Consider the following 22461-nt stretch of genomic DNA (forward strand, 5'->3'; position numbering starts at 1 on the left):
CCTACCATTTCTAATTATAGACAAATATGTGGCAGAAAGTGAATGGTCCCTGGGAAGGATGAGCAGGGTTGCTTTTTGAGTGTGTACACCCTCTTAACGGAGTCAAGTCCCAGTTCAAATGCCTCGCTCTTTTGTATGTGGCTCTTACTGTCACAGCTGAACTCTGTCCCTTCTCTACCTTTTGTTATTGCGTTTGCATGGAGCCTGGTTCATGCTACCCCAAACTATGGTGGTGGTTTGTGAACCAACATTATTTGTTCTGCTGGAGCGTTTGCCTGTGTCTCAGACACCTTTATCCCAAGAGTTCCTGCAGTGCGCCATCCATTCAGCTCAGTGCACTTCGAAATGTGTAAGGGTTAGGAATTTCTATTTTATAGGAATCATAAACTACGAAGGAGCCAAGCCTAGTGGCACATGCATTTAATCCCAACACTTGGGAGGCAGAGGTGGCTCTATATATGGAGTTCCAGTATTCACTGGGCTTTGTAAAGACCTTGGCTCAAAAACTCAAACAAAATATGGAGGAGATATAATCTTCATACACACGTTATTATTTTTAGAAAGGACAATTTACTATGAATATTAATTTCTTCATCCTGCCTCTCTAGTGACTTTATATTTTATTAACTTTGACTTAAGGTTCAAAAAGGAAGTCAGTTTACATGCCTTTAATCTACTGTGCGTAATCATTGGATTACGCACAGTAATCCACAGCTCTGGATAGAATCCTGACTGGTATCTTCGGATTGCCCTCTGTTTAAAGGATTTCCTTCCCTTTCTTTTTTACTGCAGCATGGCCCCTTTTTTGCCTTCTGTGCCTTTCTGGCCCTTCTTATGCTGCTCGTGTGAGTCCCTTCCACTGTCTCCATGACAAATGTCTGCTCATCCTTTCAGATTCAGTGCACGGCCTTGGCAGCAGCCCCTGGCATCTTTCTGACTCCCACATCTGTGCAGAGAAATTCTTCGGTGTTCTTTTAACACCTTGTATACCTGTCATGGCTGTCCTCCTTAGAAGACTGTTGCATTTCAAGAGAACTTTTGTATATTTAAAGAACTCAAAGTCTGGGAGCTAGATTTGTAAAACTCAAAACATACAATGAAATATGTATATGGAAATATATGTGTTTGTGATTTATAGTAGGCATGTAAACAGAGGCTTAGCAAAGCCCCGAGGAAGGCTGTGCTTAGTACAAGAGGCTAAAGCAAATGTTGGTGCTAGTGAAGGTTAACGTGAGTGCTGAAGCCCGAGATCTGAGCCTGAGACAAGGGGAGAATGGCATTCTGTGTGACAGCATGGAGATTTTACAGTGTCGCTTCCTGGGAAATTCAGTTGACTGTGTGTGGTCGGAGGTGAAGCTGGTGATCTGGGAAGGATTCAGTCATACGATAGGGTTTGAATGCTATCCCAAGTCCCCAACCAGGGATGAGGAGGTAAGTCAAATGAGAGGGAGTCAATGAGCAAGTCTAGGAGGTGAATACCTCCCCCAAATGGTGGTTTCGGGAGGTTCCTCTAACGGTGGGTGAGACCTGTATTGAAATCCACATGCTAGAGGGAGAAAGACCATTGTGTCTTTTCTTCTTTAGCAATTTTGTACTAGTGGGCATTTAGGCTACAAAAATTCGGCTAGGGTTTTCTATCAGAGAAATTGGGAACAGCTAATACTTCCTTAAAAAGAAACCCAAAAAGCCAAATTCACAAATACCCCACATTGTATTAGTCTAGGCGCAGCTGTAATATCAATTTAATTTTCAAAATAATGAATGTTTGGCTTGATTCACATATTAGTGAGCCTTTTATGCATAGGTATTTTTATTACTGAAGACAGTAAAGATGGCTACATTAAAGTTGTTATGGCTTTTATGATGACTTCAGTAAGCTTGGGAATAGAGAGGATCAAGTCTTCAACTAAAATGGTCATGATAAATTCAAGCTAATTGGAATACTATGACGTGTTTCTTTATTTCCTGATTAATTGTTGTGCTGTGCTATCTGATCCCTTGCAAGCATCCTCTTTGATTCTGTTAGCACTACTTTCTACAACATTTTCTAACTTCCTAAATCCATACGACCAATCAGTGTTTCTTCTGCATCCTTTGTTATCAAGTCATCTGTGCTTGCTCCTATTTCCCTTATTGGACCTACCCACCCCAGAATGAGCGATTGGTCTCATTAAGTCCCCATTCTTAATGTGGTATCCCAGAGATGGGGCTTTTCCTCTTTGCCATCCTTGCCCCCATATTTTAACAAATGCATATGTTGTGATGGCTGTTGTCCTGTGTACTTTATTTCAGAGTGCCATTTCAATCTGAGTCTTGTGAGTTTTCTATTAAGTAAAGCAAAAAAGACAATGAGGTGAATTTTTAGCTTCTTGTCTATATTTGAAAGGAAAAGGTAGCCGAGTAATCTTTATAGTTCATTTATTTGCCCAGTGGTAGATCTGGAACCTCATCCACCTATCTTATTCCAACATCTGTACTCTTAACCCCCATTCAAAAACACATTGAAAAATGCCCCCCCCACACACAGTCTAGGTATCCATGTTATCAATCACTTCTCTCTTTTTTATTCGATAAAATTTAAATTGATACAAGAAAGAATGGGGCCAGTGAAAATCTGTAAATTCCATCTGTAATTATTAACCTACAAATTCTTATGGTACTAACATTTTATAAAAACTAGACCATCCATAGCATAAGCTGAGACTGCACACCCTGGTAACCCGTAGATGTTGTTTTCACATTACTTCAATGGCACTCATAATATCCCGCTTTCCAGTTTTATCATATGTCTTACATGTTCCCTGACACCCTCTACAAAGAGGCACTAGGTCCTCTTCTGCTTTTAGCGTCTCTTCAAACCCATGGATGCTGTTGTTGTTCAGTTTTTATTAATTGGGATCATTACTCTTCTTAATATTCACACCATCCCAAGTCTGGTCAGTGGGAACTCACCATGCCAATCCATGTGCTTTGCGTAGATCTCCAACACTCTCTAACTACTTTTTTGCTTTTGTCATGGAAAACATCGCATCTTTCCTTCTGAGGCCATGGTTTTCGTCTTTGAAGAGAGATATTTAGAAATATAAAAACCAAGCTCCAGAGTGCATCTTGCTGTAGATTGCCACCTAAACAGAAACAAAACAACAAGTTATCTGCTTTTCCTAATAGTCACAGTATCTCATATGTTCCTAAAGTTTGATTTGGCTTTAAGCTAAATTCCACCCTGTCTCGATGAAAATAGGAGCTAATTTTTTTGTTTTTCAAGTAGACTGAAGAATGACAACAGTGCTTTAGAGGAAGATTTTTGAGAGCAAAGGTTGAGTGCTTAATGGTGACAAGCAAAGGCTGGGTCAAGATGCAGAGATGCCCATGGTTCCTTTGGGCTACTCAAGGAATAAAGGCTGTTAGTGAGAGATGGAATAGGTACTTCAGAAACACGTCTGGATTGCATGTTCCAGAGACGAAAATAAAGCATGTTCTTGCCACACAGTTTTGGGAGGCATTGTTATTTATTTAACGTCATGCTTTAAATGGTTATTGATCTATTGATCCTAGCTTTTTTTATTGTAGTTTATTGTTAGTTAAACTGTTTATTACAGTAAAGACCACTTTTGCAAAAAGCTGGCAAACCCTAGATGTAGCAATACTTCAGTATAGCTTCAGAATCCAGTGTTTATGCACACATCAAGCAAAAAAGAAAGATTAATATATTTGTATATATTGTAGCAAGTTCCTTTAGAGTCTTTGGAAATTACAGACTGTTTCTTCAAGGTAACTTTTCCTCAGAAATGTCACTTAGCTACCATTATGCACTTGACCATCATCCTCTGCTACCATTTCTTTCTGCCTAGCTTTTTATTATCACCTCTCCTCCCTCTTTCCCAAATTACCTCAAAATGCTGGCCTTCCTCATCTTTCTTAATCCACCAGAGGAGTAGGTTGAGCATTGATCCAAATTAAGAAATTGTTACTGAAACTGGTTAACTCCCTTAACCTGTGCTGATACCATGCCAATGTCCACATCTTTCATGCCTTGTGTGGGTACTACAGCAAGGAATTCAGCTACATGAAATGAAGTTTAGTGTTCAAGAGAACATTTACTAGATAGCCTTGTAAATGAGAATCAGAGGTATTTACACTTTTTCATTACAGCAGGAATTGAATGTTTTGAACTTGTTGAATAAGTGATACAATATAGTGTTTGTGGCAAGCTTAAAGTTGTTTTCCCTGGAGATCTTGCATGGTGAGTTTTGTTCTGCATGTTGATGGCTGATCCAATAGTTCTTTATAAAACTCTGCCTGTTGTTTCCAGGTTCTATTAATAAGTAGTGAGGTATTTCATGTTGCCTTTAGCAACATTTTCTCTTCCAAGGTCAACTGGGCTTTGAAAAGGATATTCTCTTCATATTTATAAACCAGCCCTTGCCACCCAAGCCTATTCAAATCATCTCCATAGAGTGACTGGGAGTTATGGGAGCTCTTGAAAAATCTCTTGGTTTTACAGCTGTTCTTTCTTCTCCTAGGCTCTTGAAAGCCTTTTGTCACCTAAGTAAGGTGACCTGGAGGAGAAGGCATAACACTACAGCAAATGTTGCAGATGATGCTAAAGACTCAAAGGCCTTCTTACATTAAGAAAGCCCTGTTAAGGACAGGGCTTAGGTTGCCTTTGTCATCACTACTTTCCAGAACACTTGTCCTCTTGGCATCTCAACATGTCCTTATTTCCAGACGGCTGTCCTTGATGTCCACTGTGATTCACATATGAAATATTATAAAAATTAAAGTGAGATAAACTGTCCTCTGGATTTGCATAACTTAATATTATTTTGTCAGAATTAGGTAGCACTGTTGAGCTCTCAGACCCCCATCTGCAACAGTTAGGATGGTTCCAAGTAAAATTTTAGCATGCAGTTAAACAAAAATTGCATTGGGCTGTCAAAGAGCTGTGTTTGCTTTGACTGTGGAGACTTGTTTCATTTTCTAGTCAAAACAGTGACTTAGCAGTTATTCTAAGCCTCTAGAGATGTGACAGGAACGCTGGAGTTGGTTTTGAGTGTGCTTTCCCTATGTGGGCTTCATTCTTGTGACTGATTTTTGAAGGGAGGGAATTATCTCAGATTCGTGATTCTTATGTGACTTTTGTTTACTGAGCTGAAACTATAAGGGTAGTAGGGGCAGCCATTTCTCTTGTCCTTGGTCCACACAGAATCAGAGATGCCATCTTGCCCTCTCTGATTACCTGTGGTATGTACAGGCACAGTGTGTTTCTTCCAGGTCCCAGTGCACCATCGGCTTTTGGTGGCTTAAACGATTGCTATAAATGAAAACAGATCATCTGTCCTTTCTCTTTTTCAGTCAGGCGAATGACCCAAGTTACAGAATAATGCACATTAGGAGTTCCGCATTGCAGTGGGACTCATGATTACTAGGCGGGCCAGTCTACACAAAAGTGGACAGCCAGTTTCACCAAGTTCCCCAAAACGGGCATGTGCTTTCTGGTTACTTACATGTATAAATGAAGCTATTTGCATACCTGCATGAATATTTGATAACATAGATATAAAAAACATGATACTTTCTATTTCTGTACTAGATGTAACTAATAGGACTTCCAAAACAAAACACCCTAATCTGTCTTGATAAGTACAGGTTAGGTTCATATTCCACAGCCTAGTGTTCAAGACTAGTCACTTAGCAGTTGTATTTGGCTGGGTGCAGCAATGAATGTTGCAAGGAACGGGGCTAATGTTAGGATATTTTGCTCTATCCTTCTTTCCATTCCTAAGACCACTGGTCACAAAAGAGCTGTAGTTCTCCATTTCCAGCAAGAGCACAGATACGGGCCTATCTGACAGTCCTGCGTCCCCTCTCCCCCCTCCCCCCCCCCCCGCTCCCCTCATTTACTTCTGTTACTATGTGAGCTAGCCAGCACTTAGTCCTTTGGTTACTCCTACCTGCCAAAGAAGGATACGAAATGGAATCTTTCATTGTAAACTTACCCCACACTATGAAATAGAAACCAAAAAGGCATTCTGTATTAAGGCAAAAAGGAAATGAAAAGGTAAGAATCCAAAGGGTCCTACTGGCCTTTAGTAATCTACCTTAGGCTTCCTTTGATCTCATCTGCTGTTATAAGCACCTGGAATGATAGCCTACCAGAACACTCCCCACTCGGTGAGAATCCCGTTCGCTGCCTCCCCGTCTCCCACCTGTTCATAGTCTTTGCTGCAGTCTCCTCTGCCCCTTTTCTCTAACAGTTGCCCTCCATGGTTGGGGCTCAGACTTGAGGCTCTGTGGTTATCATCATTATCCATACTCCTCCCAGCTTTTCAGTTCTCAACCTTGCTCCTGTCATGGCTTAGAAAAATTAGTCACATGGTTAGTTTCTTATCTTCCATCCCCCCCCCCATCCCATCCATACTTGTGTAGTTTAATACATTGAATGTAATACACGTTGTTTGATACATTTTTACTGACCTCTATCCCAGACCTAAAACCAAGATCAGGGGGAAAAAATCTTTTTATGAAAAATTGTGTAGAGAGTTTTAATTTTCTGTAGTGAAGAAAATAATTGCTCATATCAGCTCTGTGTGTATTGTTTTAATGCCCTCTAATTGCTTTTTTTAAAAAAATACACTTTTAATAGCTGCTGGGTATCTGAAATTGCTGGTTATCTCAGGTAGAAATGCACCAACAGTTTTCTTTAAAATACTGAGTCCCCAGACTTAGCAGAACCATTAGCAGTCCTAACCCCTTGGAATGTGTACATTTGATGGACCTAAGATTAGGGCATCCTGCTGAGAACAAAGGAAAAAAGGAGAGAGGCTCAAACAGCCCTTTGTGAGGAGAAAGCCCCTGAAAACTGAATGGATGGCCTTCAGCTGCTCAGAGGCCAAAGGCAATACAACCTGGAGGCCCCAGTTTGTACCAAAGAGTGCCCTCCTCTGAGTGAGCCTCAGTTTGCAAGTGCTGTTTGTAATGATACCTTTTCCTATTTTTCACAGATGCTTTCACATTCCAGTTGCTCTAGGAAGTTACTCGCTTTGACTTACATCTCACAAATATGTCATGTTACTTTTTAAAGAATATACAACATTCTGGGTACTGCAGGAGACTTATTTAGGTTACATTCATATATAAAAATGTTACAATCAATGGAATTATTCTCTCTAGGTTTTTAAAATATTTATTTATGGATGCATGCACACGTGCCATGGTGAATGTGGAGGTCAGAGGTCAGTGTGTGGGAAATTGTTGGTTCTCTCCTATGTAGGTGCTTGAGGTCAAACTCAGGTCATCAGACTTCAGATTTGGTGACATGTGCCTTTACCTACTGAGACATCTTACCAGCCTTAAAATATTTCCATTTGTTGTTGTTGTTTGTTTGTTTTGTTCTGTTTTTTTTCAAGACAGGGTTTCTCTGTATCATTTTGGAGCCTGTTTTGGAACTTGCTCTGTAGACCAGGCTGGACTCAAACTCACAGAGATTTGTCTGCCTCGGCCTCCCGAGTGCTGGGATTAAAGGCGTGCGCCACCAACGCCCAGTCAATATTTCCTTTTAAAATGAATTTTTTCAATCTTGGATTTCCTGATGATGAGGCTTGGATGTTTGGAAGACTTCCCTTAAAAACTCCCCTCAGTATAAACTACTTACCATTCACTGAGTAATGTTGCAAGGCTTTCTAGAAAGTTCATTACTTCTCAGAGAGATGAACCCATTTCTTTCTCTATGAAATCAGAGTTTAAGAAGTCTCCAAGTACTTTCCTGTGTTGCCCATCCTCTTTTTGTAGGTTTTGAATCTACACGAAGACCTAACTGGCATAACCATAGGCTGACAGTAACATTGGCAAGTAAGCCGGTGGGATGCTAGGTGAGGTTGACTGAGGGGGCATAGAAAGCAGACATAGGGTGTGTGCTGGTTTGCAAGAGTTTCAAAGGACATGTTGGAGAATTGTCAGAGGAAACTGGAAGCACATCCCAGAATGGAGCAAAGGCAGGCTGGTATGGGAAGGAACGGGTGTGCAGTGCTTCGGAAGACAGAGGCATGGTTGACTGCATTGCCCTTGAGCATGCCTCTCTGCTTTCCACTAGTGGACACCGAAGCTCACCTCTTCCTGTCATAAGCCTGATCTATAATTTCTCCAATCTGATCGCTCCCTTCGCCTCTGAATAATTTCCATTTCACCACATCAGTATACTCACAGCTTTAATATTTATCCAGTAATTCTCCCGATCAGAAACTTCATCAAATTTCCTGCAGACAGAGTAACATGCCTCAGTTTGGAAGTTTAGGACACCAGCATCCCAGACCAGTAATGAATAATTGCTTCCTGTTCTTTCATGAGCATTTACTCATTTTGATAGCTACCCAGGCTTCCTGAGTGACCTTCCACTACCCTATGGTCAACTTTGCTACACGTTTTTCTTCTCCACGGGGAGTTTTCTTCCTTCTCTGTTCCCATGTTTCTAGGTGCAGCACATGTGTTTTTAGGAGGCTTTCTGTTCAAGCCCATATTTGCTAACCATTATGCTCATACATGATTATTCTCTTGAGTTGAAAACTTGTGTAATGGTGCTGGGGTGTTTATGGATCATCGTTTTTAGAGTGTGGACTACTCTTGTAGAGGACCCAACTTTCGTTCACAACGCTCGTGTTAGGTGGCTCATAACAGCCTATTAAGTGCAGCTTTAATGAAGTTAAATGCCCTCTTCTGGACTCATTGGAACCTGCATTCACACATGCACATATTTACACCCCCCCCCCCTCTTTCTTCCTCTCTCTCTCTTTCAAAAGGGAACACGAGAAAGTTTTGTCTCTTTAAATAGATTGTGAGATTTTCATCTATTATAATATTGACCATCATGAACATATTGGGTATAGTAGGACAGTGTTTCCAAGCCTTGGTTCCCCGATATTCTGGTGTCTTTGGCTAATTTGTTTGTGAGTGGGCGGTCTGAACACAGTAGGATGTATGCTGTATATGCTAGCAGAACTGAAAATATGCCCAGTCATGTCTTGAATATACAAAAGATACCCATGAAAAACTACTGGCACAAGCCCAACAGGGTAAACTGGATTGTTTATCCAATTTGTTATCCGAATTGAGAGAAGACTTGATTCCTGAGAGAAGTGGATATGGTTAAACTGCAGAAAGGAATAAGGTTAAACAGGAAGCTTTCAATTTAGCTGAGATACAGGAAGCTACTATAAATTGAAGAGAAACGGTAATGCATGTCAGGGTTAAGAGAGATCAAGATGATGAAAATATCTGTGAACAGAAGTGTTGAAGGACTTCATTTTGGCTTGTTTCACTTGTAACCAACTTATCCTCAGACTATTATTGCCCATAAAATAAATATTTTGTTACTTAATAAGAAGTTATGTCTCTTTGGTTTTTTGACCATATTGTTGATCAAACCCAGGGTCTCCCAAATTCTAGGGAAGTGCTTTTCCTAGTCACATCCCTAGCTTGGAAAGCTATATGGAGTTCTTATAAACCAGTAAATTCAGACTAAGTTTCGTTGATGTGTACTTGAGAGAATAAGTTTTGAAATTGTGTATGAACATTTTTGTAAAGCTATATATTACCTTTATTAATTATTTGTGTATCCTCAGTTGACAACATTTTTCAGTCTCAAATGACATATGTAAACATATTTGCATATATGATAAATCCCCTTCAGGTCTCCAACTCCTTTCATCTTCCTTGAGTGCAACACACTTCTTTCTCTGGAGCTGGTTCCACTTCTTGTTAGCAGCTCTCCTCAGCAGGTATCCCATGACTCAGACATCTCATATTTTGAGGACTCCAAGGAAAGCTAGGCTTCACCTTCATGACTTCATACACTGGTCTCTCGGGGCCTCCATGCAGGGACCCTCCTACCACACACCCGGCCTTAGTGGCTTTCCTTAGTCTCATAGAGAAAATCCATAACTTCTTACATCCTTGCCTCTACAGCCAGAACCACATTGCCAAAGCTGCCAAGTTCTACTACTTGCTGGGGCTGGGAAAAAAAAATGGCCCCTTTGTTCAATTCCATCTTTCCCCATCTTTCTGTTTTTGATGGTTTCCTTCATTGCCTAAGCTTGGCTGTCCTGAAACTCAATCTGTAGAACAGGTTGGACTCAGAGATCCATTAGCCTCTGCCTCTAAGAGAAACTAGATTGAAGGTGTGAGCCACCACACTCAGCCCTAAAATTTTCTTTAATTCCTTCGCATAAGTTGGGACCTTATCTGGGTCGGGTCTTGCCCTGAAGTCACCACTCCCTTTGTTTCATTTAACATCAGCATTTTCTTTAATCCGGCAGTCGCCTTGAACACAGGATTTAGCTCTGTTTCACTTCCCGGTCCCCTTTTCTCCTCATAGTGTCCATTTTGTAACTTTCCTTGCTCAGCTCGCTCCTTTTCATCATAGATCTTCATTAGAGTTAACACTAATAACCACAAGACAGAGTTGGTACTAGGCTGTTCATTGACTTCCTCTGCCAAAGCAATTAATTTAAAACTCTTCAATTTAGTCTCAGGCAGATTTTTCAAACAAGGGCAAAAAGCAGCCACATATTTCACAAAAATATCACATAAACAGTCTCTAGGCCACATGCTAACATTCTTCTCCACTGAAAGAAAACTCTTGAGGTGGGCCCCCACATTTCAAATCACAGTCAACACCACTGTCTTCCATGTTCCTACTAGAATGGCCCATTAAGCCCCACTTAAAACATTCAACTGCTTTTCTAATCCAAAGCCTCAAAGCCTACATTCTTCCAAACAAAAGCATGGTCAGGCCTGCCACAGCAATAACACTCCCCGGTACCAACTTCTGTCCTAGTTTGGGTTTGTATTGTGTGAAGAGACACCATGACCAAGGCAACTCTCAGAAAGGAAAACATCTGATTGGGGCTGGCTTACAGTTCAGAGGTTTAGTCCATTATCATCATGGTGGGAAACATAGCATCGTGTAGACGGACATAGTGTTGGAAAGGTAGCTGAGAGTTCTACATCTTGATCTGTAGGCTGCAGAAGGACTTTGCGTGCCACACCAGGTGCAGCTTGAGCACATAAGACCTTAAATCCCGCCTCCACAGCGACACACTTCCCTCAACGAGGCCCCACCTCCTCATAGTGCCACTCCCTATGGGTCATGCATTAAAACACGAGTCTACGGGGACCATTCCTCTTCAAACCATCACAGCATGCATGCATGTTTGTAGTATGGACAGTGGAAGGGAACAGTGGTTTTATAACTTTATTGTTAGTTCTTAGTTTTGATTTGTCACACTGGTCCATGACTCTGGTGCTTACTGGAAGATGCTCCGATGACCTGAGATTGACATACATGGTCCTCTTTCCACAGCTGTGTGTCAGCCACAGTGCAAACACGGAGAGTGCGTCGGGCCAAACAAGTGCAAGTGTCATCCCGGATTCGCTGGAAAAACCTGCAACCAAGGTAGGATACAGTGTGGAAGCCATGACCCCTCCATCCTGACAAATAAAAATCTCATCGCAGCCATATTCCAACCATTTTCATAGCTGCTTCTCCCAATTATGAAAGAATTAAAAGTAAGAATGGTAAATATCAGAAAAACATACTTTCTTAAAGGATGTTCTCCTCTTTGTGTTCATGGATACTCATTTAAATGTGTTTGTAAAGCAGCAATGTGTTCTATCTGTAATATAAATCTTACATTCTGGGACCCAGAAAGGAATCAGCAGATAAAGGCACTTCCTGGGCAAGCCTTGTGACCCAAGGTTGATTCCCTGGAACCCACATAAAGGAGGACAGAAAGAACTAAATTTACGAAGCTGTTCTCTGACCTGCCATGGAACATGTCCAAGCACACCACACACACATGCACACACACACACACACTAAACACATACATAAGGTTTTAGAAGTCTTAAATTCTAGAAGTTTTTGTTTTTCCATTGTTGAGTTGGTAAGCCTTTGAAGAAGTTGAGTACCAGTTGTTATAATTAGGTATATAGGCAATAACAAAACTGTTGCATTTTTCATTTGGAGAGACTAAAGGTCAGAGATAACCAGTTGTCTAACCTGAGTTCACAGAGCTAGTAGAGAAAAGCAGTGTTGACTTGAAGCTGTGGCTCATATAGTTCATACTCATTTTCCTATGCTAGTTTTCAGCGAAAAATTATAACTCGAAACATGATTCGTTCACTCTTCCTAACAAGCTACCCAGGCTCATCTTCTTAATTAATTGTACCTACAGATTTCAACTACTAGAGTTAAAAAGCTAAAAATAAAGAAAAGTTAATGTTAACTTATTTAAAAAGATCAGTCACGTTTTATTTAAAAAAAAAAAAAAAAAAGTAAAGCCATGTGTCATAAAATGTGTCTGACTTCCCTGCCCCTGCAAAAATGGCAGTCATGGCACACCCAGTGGGCAAGCCTCACTCTAGCATAGCCAGGACCTCTTGCAGTCTCCCTGATTTCTGGGTTCCTGAGGACTGGAAGCACGGAACTCACATTTGCTATGTGCACATCACGTGCTCAGTAATGGAATGACCCATCCATACAGTGGCTCTTGGTCATAAGAGTCTTAGGGCCCTAAGAGAGTTTTTTGGTATCACATCGTACACAGTCTGTTTGCATAGCCCTGTCAGTTCCTTGCAAGCTGTGAGCAATAGGCTGGGTAAGTGTGAGCTCAGCCTGGAGTCCCTATAAACCTTAATGGAGCAAACTACAGAATTACCATACAGTGAACTGACTGCCTTTATCTAGGCCCATGCATCTTCACAGATGGAAATCATGCCTCAGACATGCAGGAAATCAAAAGATTTTTTTTCTCTCAAGGAAAGAAATGTCAAGAAGCAGTAGATTTAAAATAATTTTATGTAACTGAAAATTAGCATGTGATTAAAGTTAGATGCTGGGATAAGGCCGTCTTGCTGCAAGTCAGATCTGCAGAGCGGTCACTCTGCAAAGCTACTCCTTGGAATAAACAGCTTGCATGAGTAACAGACACTGACCCAGGGCTTGAGAGATGCCTGGGGGCGATCAGAGTGCAGCGGCAAGCTGTGCTTCCTACTAGCTGGATTCAGCAGCACCTCAGGCTGTTCTTGGTAACTTGCTCTTCCTTTTGAGTCATTGTCTGGATGTGTTGCTCTGAGATGAGGTACATAGTTATGGTTTTGAAATCAATAGCATTCTTTTTAAGATACATGCTGCCTTTCACAGTGCATGGGTTTCTAACTCAAATTCTGACAAGATCGTGTTTAATAATTTGCTCTCCCCTTGTTATTCTCCGATAAGGTGATCCATGCTTATTTCCTTTTCTTTAAGTGTCTCTACCCAAACAAACCCATCCCCATCCAAGAAAGCATATGATTATAAATAATCTCTTTACAACTAGGGAATTTTCTTTCACGTGTAGACATATCATGACATCATAAAGCTTTTATAAATATATGCACATTTTGAATGCATGTCTCACACTAATTTCAGAGACAATTTACAAATATCGATTACTAGTGTTTTGACTTGGTTTCTGTTCCGTATATTGAATTCCCCATCCCGAGGAAAGAGCAGCAGAGAACTGTACAGAACCAGACAGCCAGTCTGGGTGTTCTGCTTACAGCAGAAGAATGCCAGGCGCCTTGCTCAGCACAATTATAAGTGCTTTTGCCCTAACTATGGCGCTATCAACAACTTTGCTGTTTAGAAGTTTCAACCCCAAACAAGTGTGCCTTTAATTTGGAAAGTTACCTGGCTGATAAACCGAATGTGTTGTAAAGCTGAAAGCAAAAAGGCTGCCCTTTTGACATCCTACTTTGAGCCCTGGGGTCTCATGATGTTTTGTTAAATAACAATGGCAACAGTTAACACGGTTTTTCATGAAGCTTCTAATGTGCATTCTAATGAAATGTGAACCAAGTACAGCATACAGTTTTACTTTTGAGTAAAAGCATGGTGAGCTGTCATGCTAGGATTTAGGTAAAACCCAGATGTGTTACTTGGGAATATTTTAAACTACTATTAGCAATGTAACAATGTAAGCTACGTCTTAAATTGGTCATTCAAACTTTAATATTCTAAACAGGGTTAGTTGATTATTTGGTTTCCTGTCTTTTGTTGATGATAAAAGTCACACATTAATCTTGCTTTGGTTTTTAATGGTATGAAAATGATGGATTATTAATTTATAATTTTTCTTTGGGAAGGAAGATGACTATCATAAATTTTCAGAAAAAGAATGTTTTTTTTTTTAAGAGAGAAAGCAGGGTTAGACATTATTTGTGAAGTAGCCAAAGATTCCTTTTAAGCTCCATCAACATTTTGTTAATTCTTTAATATATACTTGTGAAGATTTTTAGGGCTAAAAATGACATCAGTTCAAAGCTGACTCTAATTACCTTCTCCCTGCTGTGAAGATGAGTCCTTCTACCAAACTCCTCTTGACCAAGGCAGTGAACAGCCTCTTTTCCAACCCCCGGATCATCAAGCCACAAGTGTACCTTCAAGGGGTGAGCGGACTTGTCCCAGGCGGTCGCCCCTCCCACCTGCACGGCTTCTGCATTTAATCACTTCTTGCAAACGTCTGAGGCCTAGAGCAGAAGTGGCAAACCTTCGGCCTGAGCATGTGAAGCAAGCCGGGGGAGTTGTCACCTGGTGCTGATTCCCTGTGCCTTGGAAAACATGGCTCCTTCTCTTCTCTTACTGTACCACACGTCATTACTTTTCCTCCTCTCCTCTGAGTCTGGAAACCGTTTCCGAAAATCAGGTAGAAAGATAGTTTGCGTTTTCATGTGTAGGCGAAGTCAGAGATTCCTCTCCTAAGCTGTGGGTTTGGATGACTTTTTCCAGGGAGACTTTGATAGTAATTTAGTGCCCTTCTTCTCTTACAGTCCGGGATGTGGAATTTTAGGCTTGTTTAGAAATCGAAGCACACATTTGCTTCCTTCTGTTGGTGCATGCTGTGTAATGTCAGAAGTGCTGACCTCTGGTTCTAATTAGTTGTTTATTGGCAGCCAGTTTAAAGTGCCTGGCCTTAGCACCACTCTGTAGTAGGGGACGGTTAAGTAGTTCCTGCCTGCTTGTCTGCGGGGCCAGTGTGAGAGTCACTCACCAAAACTATAGTTCATCGTGGTGATGGGAAAGTCTAGGTGAGCAAGGTGATAGAATATCTTTCTAGTTCTTCTAGAATTATCCTTACCCACTCATATGTGTAAGTACTTAGGGCTACTGAAATAGTCTATGAATAATTACTGTCTCCACTGATGTAAATCTGTGCATATTCTTCACTAGGGACCCGGACAACGTGTTTACTTTAGAGTTGCTCATCAACAGGAGAAAGTCATGGCCCTTGCTATTTAGACATATGTTTGTCTATAGCCTTACTTTAGTGAGGTAAGGTTTTAAAGGTTAGGTTTCTGCAACATCATCCATTTTAAGCATCAAAAGAAAAACAGTCCAAATGCTTTAAAGTGAATGGAAATGCTTTTCTGTAAAACTACGGTGGCTATCTTATTTAATGAGTCTCTTCCAAGTTTTTCCGAGCTACCTTTCTGTCTGCATGCTAATTCAGTTTCTGACTCTCTTCTACCTGAAGTCTAAGAATGATGCCATGCAGCTTGCATTTCTGTTCTGGGCCAGCTTCCCTCCTTGTCTCTACCTTCCCCCTCCAAGCTCCCAAGTCCACCAACCTGCTTAAATGTACCCGTGATAATAATGCTCTTCATGAATTATATGCATAATATTTAAAGTGTTTGAACGTAACGGATGCTACTATATCCTGTAGTATAAGGTATGTGTGTGGCAGAATTCACTGTAGATTTATTATAGATCTGTATTATGCTTTCAGGAAAAGAGTAAAGGAAACTTAAGGTAAAAACACTAGAATTTATTTCCTCTACTCCCTTGTTAACTTTTAAATTTCTTTGAGACAGTGAGGCTCATGAGGAGTACGTCATGCCTTTATAAGGACATTTGCCACTATTTGAAAGTGTCGTTGAAACTTTCTGACTTAATTTGATAAAATGCAAATGCAAATACCACATTTATCAGAAGCAACACATAGTAACTCAGTTTTGTAAGGCTTTGGGTCAACAAAAAAGTAAGGTGGGATAAATATAGACTAGAAACTTGGAAGAAAATGGAAGTGGAGGAGGTTCTTCAACAGGATGCCCGGAGCTTTGTTGTTCCTACTCATCAGGACCTGTTACTGGACCAGTGCTGATGAACGGTGGCTGGAACCCTGTTTTTTCATGCCTGCAGTGGCTCTTGTAAGGGTTATTGTGAAGTTTGTTAGACATGGGGCCAGGCGGTCATCAGGAACACTAACATAATGCCGGCCACCTGTCAAGGGAACCTCATCCAGCCCGTTAACAACTGCTAGGGCCATTCTCAAGTTGCTTTCCACATGCTTGGATTTTTATGTAACATTTAATAACAGGCAATACAACTGTCTGCTCCCTTTTTACCCACTGGATGTTCCGTTTTCTTCCTTTCCCCAATTTTTTTTCATAGAGTAATTCTCACATTTTTAAAAAGCTGTAACAGTTTGTTAGCTTGTATATCCTTTCAATTTTAAGATTCCTAACCACAAAGCAGTTTCCCCATGAGAAGGAAAAGATTAACCTGGTTAAAGTTAGTCTTTAAGAGCCCTGGCAACCCAGCCTGGATTTCCAAAGGTATCCTAAAGGCTCATTGACGAGCCTTGGAGCCAGGCTGTGAAGCCCTGTCTCCACTAGGCTTCAGCTTTACTCAGGGACATGGTGTCTGGAGAGATTCCCACTGGCATCAAATACTCCTTGCTTATGAGCTGCCTGGGGTTATAAACAGCTGCTGGTTCAGTAAGGAACCTCCAGAAGTTTCTGTTGCTCTCTAAAAATAAACTAGGGAATCTTAATTGATACTTTAAAAAGCCCTCTCTGGAAATGCAGAACCAAATCTCACTCTTATTGTTGAGGTACTGATTTGTTGCATGCCTTTGAGCACAGGCCGGGAAAAGATTCTGTCTGATAGTACGCTCAGATTAAACACTTCTCTCCAGGAAAGGCCAGTGCCACTCCACACGGGTGATGTTAAGGATGCTAACAAAACCTTGAGACAATAATGTATAATAAAAATTTAAATGTAAGCTAGAAGAGCATGAACAGGGAGTAGAATTTCACCTCGGGCAGTCCTGCTCATTGCTAGCTACTTCATTTCAACATGGGGAGGGTTCAACTTTTTTTGATAGAATAATCTACAAAGTAAGTATCTCCTATGAGCACAGAGAGGTTTTGTTTTTTTGTTTTTAAGTACTTAAAATGCGATTCTGTTTTGAAAACCTTTGACTGGGCAAAAGACAATAAAGCGGAGAATTGAAGAAAACCTAGGAAATGGCAAAGGCGTTTATTTAACCTCTGCAGACTTTGCCCAGCTGGCGATGTGCTTACACTGTGGTAAGGGTAGAAAAGAAGACCAAGCTGGGAAATCAGTAAGATGTGAAAATGCCCTTAGATGTAATGTTTATCGGTGACTTTAACCCTGATGTAACTGGATGCCTCGGTGAAATCTCCATGCCTCTAGCAGGTCATTTTCATCCGGTTTGGAAACAACTTTGTAGCTGTATTATCTGTATTTTCATTCAGTGATAAGGATAAATTGATAATTAAGTTATGCTAATCGGGTACTTCTGCTGTTTCCAGACGAAATAAACATGTGGTCACGCTTCTTTTTAATGAGTTCTGTGTTGTGGACATTACTATTTCAGTGTTTTAAGTCATTTTGAATTTTATGTTGACTTGAGGCAGCATTCAGTTTGTGCTGGAAAACCTTTATATTGTGGAATTCATTAATTTCACATTGATATTTAAGCCAATAAACATAAAATACATAATGGCGTTTTGTCCCTCAGTGTTCCCACGTGCTCCTCTTAACAGCCAGATGAGTGGAAATATATTGGAAGGCTTTAAACATCTTATTTTGTGATTTGAGTGCATTAGTAAAACAGAAAGCTGAATTTTCTTTAATCCAGGGTCAGTACAGAACCTATCAAACTGAACAAGCAAAGTCGTAGTGGTGATTGGTCTGCTCCACACAGTTCTTGTCCCCTCTGAAAACATAGCTGTCCTTTGAAAATGTCACATCTTCTAATGTTTTAATGTTTGCATGTTCTCCCTGAAGTGGAAAGTGTCAAGCATCCCCTTTAGTGGATTCCATTATCACGAGTGATTCGATGACAGGACACGGGTACTTTAAGCTTACTGGCGTCAGAGAGATGGACAGTAGAACGCCCCTACCCTTGGGGTGTGACTGCTGCTCTTTGTGGAGATTACAGACAGCTACACATCTGTGAGGAGGATGCTCCCACCTGCCCCCCCCCCAGGATCAGAGACCCATAATGGTCCTGGCAACATCTGGTTGCTCCTAGTGTCCTGTTCATGTTAAGATGGTACACACAACACACAGGCTTTATCTGTTAATGGAAGTAATGATTTCACTGTCTTGACTTTTTTTTTTATTTAATTTTATATAACAAAGTCCAATTAAATGAAAACAAACATTTATACACAATATTTGGGAATTTGGGCGTCGTTCTTTCCAAACTACTTCCTGCTGGTAAGGGGCGCTGTCTTGGGGGATTTGAAGAAGATTCAGATATCCTAGCTGTAGTCTGTAGGGCTGTTTTTTGACTTTTTTTTTTTTTTTTTTTTTTTTTTGGTCTTCATCTTCCATATCGAGAAGCACTGTAAACATTTTCTACCATTGCCGAGTTTTGTGATTTCTTTTCCTGCTTTAATCCTCATTCCTTGCAGATTTAAACGAGTGTGGCCTGAAGCCGAGGCCCTGTAAGCACAGATGCATGAACACTTTCGGCAGTTACAAGTGCTACTGTCTCAACGGATACATGCTTATGCCAGACGGGTCCTGCTCAAGTATGTCAAGCATCCTAACCGTTTTATAAGTGCTCTAGGCTTGATTTCTGATGTGCTTCGGTAGCCGCCTCTTTATCTCTACTGAACAGGACGTGTGAATGTGTTTGTGTGCGTGCCTGAGGACGTGAAGACCAAAAGGAGAGGTGCATGTTTATACGCATGGCACTCTTACTTCGCAGGCCAACATTGGGTGGGTTATAAATCGTATCTAGAGCAAGAATCCCGTTGTCTAATGCTTTTCTCGGCATGTGTATCCCAGCATAGAAAACCCTTCCCAGGTGAGAGAATATTGACCATCGCTGGGGTGTTGCTTAGAGAGCATCCACTGGCTCTGTTCATAAACACTTCTAAGTTTAATAAATTCTCGCCAAATTTAAGGACCACGTAAAAAGAAAAACTGCTTTAAATGACAGTGAATATAACATCAGAATAAATGAGATTTTATAAACAGGGTCTCACATGTCCCAGGCTAGCCTCCAACTTGCTGTATAGTTGAGAGTGACCTTGAGTGGCTAATCTTCCTTGTTCCATCTCCCGAGTCCTGGGATTATAGGCATGCACTGCCACCATTGTTTGTGTATGCTGCTAGAGTTCGAATCTTCACTAGGCTAGCACTCTACCAACTGAGCTACATCCTCAGGTCCAAGAGGATCCATTGCACATGCATCTTTATAAGGGATTAGTATGGTGCTTCCTGTTATCCCTTGATTGTATTTTTAAGATGGACACTAACCCAAAATTCTCTGTAGGCTGAAAATTGAACTTGAGTTTCAGTAATAATTAACAAGTAGTGGCCTCTGACTTTTATTTTTACCTAACTACCAATTAACTGAGATGAATTTTATATAAAAAAATAACAGTAGCTAATTTTATTTAGTGCTTTACAGATGTATCACTGGGACTTTTGGTTGAGGAAAATATATTTTTAATTGCATTTGACAATGGTTCTAGAGTCCCCTAACGTTGTGGAACTACTAGGAAATCTTCTCTTATACTATAGAGACTTTCAGTGTGTAGTTGAGATAGATATTTAGATATTTTGGCTAGGAATGGCATTTAACTCGAGTAATCTGCAGAAATGCCTCACTTCTACCTGGGAGATATGTGTCAGAGAAAACTTTCTCCCTACCTGCCAGTCCTAGAAAACATTAAAGGGCTTTTCCAGGTGATGCTGGAACAGGGCCACTTCTCACCATCCCGCATTGGACAGCATCCTTTATCCCTGTTTTACCCTTCTTAGAGTGTTGGTTAATTGACTCCCCATTGTTGAATCAGTGTCACCAAATGCAGGACATGTGATAAACAGTGCTAAAGTTACAGGTGCTCTCTACCTCTTGGAGACAACCAGTCACTTTCTTTCCAGGTGCGCTATCATGCTCCATGGCGAACTGTCAGTATGGCTGTGATGTTGTCAAAGGACAGATCCGATGCCAGTGTCCTTCCCCTGGCCTGCAGCTAGCTCCTGATGGGAGGACCTGTGTGGGTGAGTTCAGTCACCAAGTATCTGCCATAGGTACAGTGGAAGGCATGAGGGAAAAGGCAGCTACTTAGTCAGGTACGTAGCCACCTGCTAGAAGACATTGGGTATTTTAGAAGAGGGTTTCTATGAATGGATCGACACAATCTTGTTTTTGAAACCTGGGGGAGGGGCAAGCATCATACAGCACAGACCAAGTCTGCAGAAACCCTGAAACACAACAGTACTGTGTTCGGGAAAAGTGAATCTCAGTTTCTGTGATCCAGAGAGAAGAGAGCATGGAGCTGAATGGGTCACCAAGTCTACGTTTCTGTGTGTTATACCACATTGCTTTCTAGAACATTGAGATGACAGTATAGGTTATGGCAGAGTTTGGGCTTTCTGCACCTGGCTGAGCTACACACTAGCTATGTAATCTTAGGAGAAGAACTTCCCTTCTTTGCGCTTAGGAAATAATAGGGCATCGAGTCACTGTGAGTGATGAATGAGATCATGTGTTCAGAGAGCTCAGAGGAGGTCAGCAGTGCCCAGCATGTGGTGAGCCCTGCACGGAGCCAGTCACTAAGACCCATTTACTAAGTGGTTGCTGTATTCCAGGCACTGTGCTAAGTACTCAGTGCATGGCAATAGACAAAGCACACTAGGATTTGGTTCTCAAGGAGTTGACCATCTAATGGGGAAGACAAAAAATAAATATTTAATAAAATCACTGACCATGCTAAATGCTTGCATAAGGTAGTAAGAGAAACAAAACCAGAAAATGTCTTAGAAAATAATCAGTAGAGAATAATAATTAGGGAATAGTTATTAATAATCATTAGGGAAGTACCAAAGTTAGGCCTGGGTCATTGGGTATATAAAGAACCTGCCAAGGGACTGGAGAGATGGACGGCTAAGAGTACTGGCTACTCTTCCGGAATTCCCAGCACTCCCACTACAGCTCACAAGCATCCGGAATTCCAGTTCTGGGGAAGCCATTCCCCTCTAGCCTCCTCAGACACCAGGCACGCACTTGGTGCTTATATCTATATGCAGTCAAAACAGCCATACATAGAACATAATTTTTTTAAATTAAAGAACCTTTCGGGAGATGAAGTGATTTGAAGGAGATAAGATTGACAGTTTCATGACTTCCTGTCTCGATCTAAAGCGGGAGACGGTGGGTAGGAATGGGGTAACAAAGGGTGCTAAACAGGTTCCAGTAAGTTTGTAGAGGTAGCATTAACAGGGCTTGGTAGTTTAGGAGTTGTTGGCGAAAGGTTTAGCGTCCATGCTTCTAACTCAAGCAACCAAGTAGATGCGGCATAGTGCCTACTGATGTTGGGTGTGAGGGGGGAAGGGCTTGGTTTTGGAGGATGAGTTCAAAGCTGGAGATGTGGAATTCCTGTCTGTTGCAAGGGTAGCCAGAGGGCGAGGGAATGACAGTTATGATGACACACCTGCCTTTGCTTCTCTTAAGATGCAGTTAACCTATGTTTCTAGATATTGACGAATGTGCTACCGGAAGAGTCTCCTGCCCTCGATTTAGGCAGTGTGTCAACACGTTTGGGAGTTACATCTGCAAGTGTCATACTGGTTTCGACCTCATGTACATTGGAGGCAAATATCAATGCCACGGTAATGAAATTGTCCCGTTCCTGTATACACTTTCTTCCCGTAGCAGTGAGAAGTCTCCAGCTGCGGCGATAATTGGACTGTGGGACAGGGGAGGCTACAGGCATTACATGAGCAGTGTCTACTTCACCTCTAGCTATTCTGGAGCCACCCGTGCTGCTGTATCCCTTCTGGTCATTGCTGTTTTATGTGGACCTCTGTAGTGGTGTGCATTTCATGTCGTCACATTTACCTACCCCCACTTGTCTTTCTGTCCCCAATGCAGACATCGACGAGTGCGCCCTTGGGCAGCACCAGTGCAGCAGCTCTGCTCGATGTTACAACATCCATGGGTCCTACACGTGTAAATGTAAAGATGGATACGAGGGTGACGGGCTGAACTGTGTGTGTGAGTAAATCCTGCCCCCAGCTCTCAGGAAATACGGGGCTGCATAAAGGCCGTTGCTAAGGAAGATGGGGTATACAGTGGTTATTGAAGACGTGATTTT

At 41.4% G+C, this 22461-nt stretch overlaps 1 protein-coding gene across 4 annotated transcripts in view; it reads left to right on the forward strand.

Annotated features, from left to right (window-relative positions):
* Window positions 1-22461, forward strand: part of Npnt (nephronectin) — a 70733-nt gene that overhangs the window by 21139 nt on the left and 27133 nt on the right. For 2 of the 4 annotated variants that reach the window (XM_051185469.1, XM_051185470.1), the window contains 6 exons: window positions 11357-11449; window positions 14392-14484; window positions 18763-18882; window positions 20246-20365; window positions 21842-21976; window positions 22239-22361. In XM_051185469.1, the coding sequence (XP_051041426.1) occupies window positions 11357-11449; window positions 14392-14484; window positions 18763-18882; window positions 20246-20365; window positions 21842-21976; window positions 22239-22361 (684 nt within the window). The remainder of the gene's footprint in view (window positions 1-11356; window positions 11450-14391; window positions 14485-18762; window positions 18883-20245; window positions 20366-21841; window positions 21977-22238; window positions 22362-22461) is intronic. The other 2 variants (XM_051185472.1, XM_051185473.1) reach the window with 1 other exon arrangement.

The sequence above is a fragment of the Phodopus roborovskii genome, unplaced genomic scaffold (genome assembly GCF_943737965.1).
Source record: "Phodopus roborovskii unplaced genomic scaffold, PHOROB, whole genome shotgun sequence".
In the NCBI taxonomy this organism is placed as follows: Eukaryota; Metazoa; Chordata; class Mammalia; order Rodentia; family Cricetidae; genus Phodopus; species Phodopus roborovskii.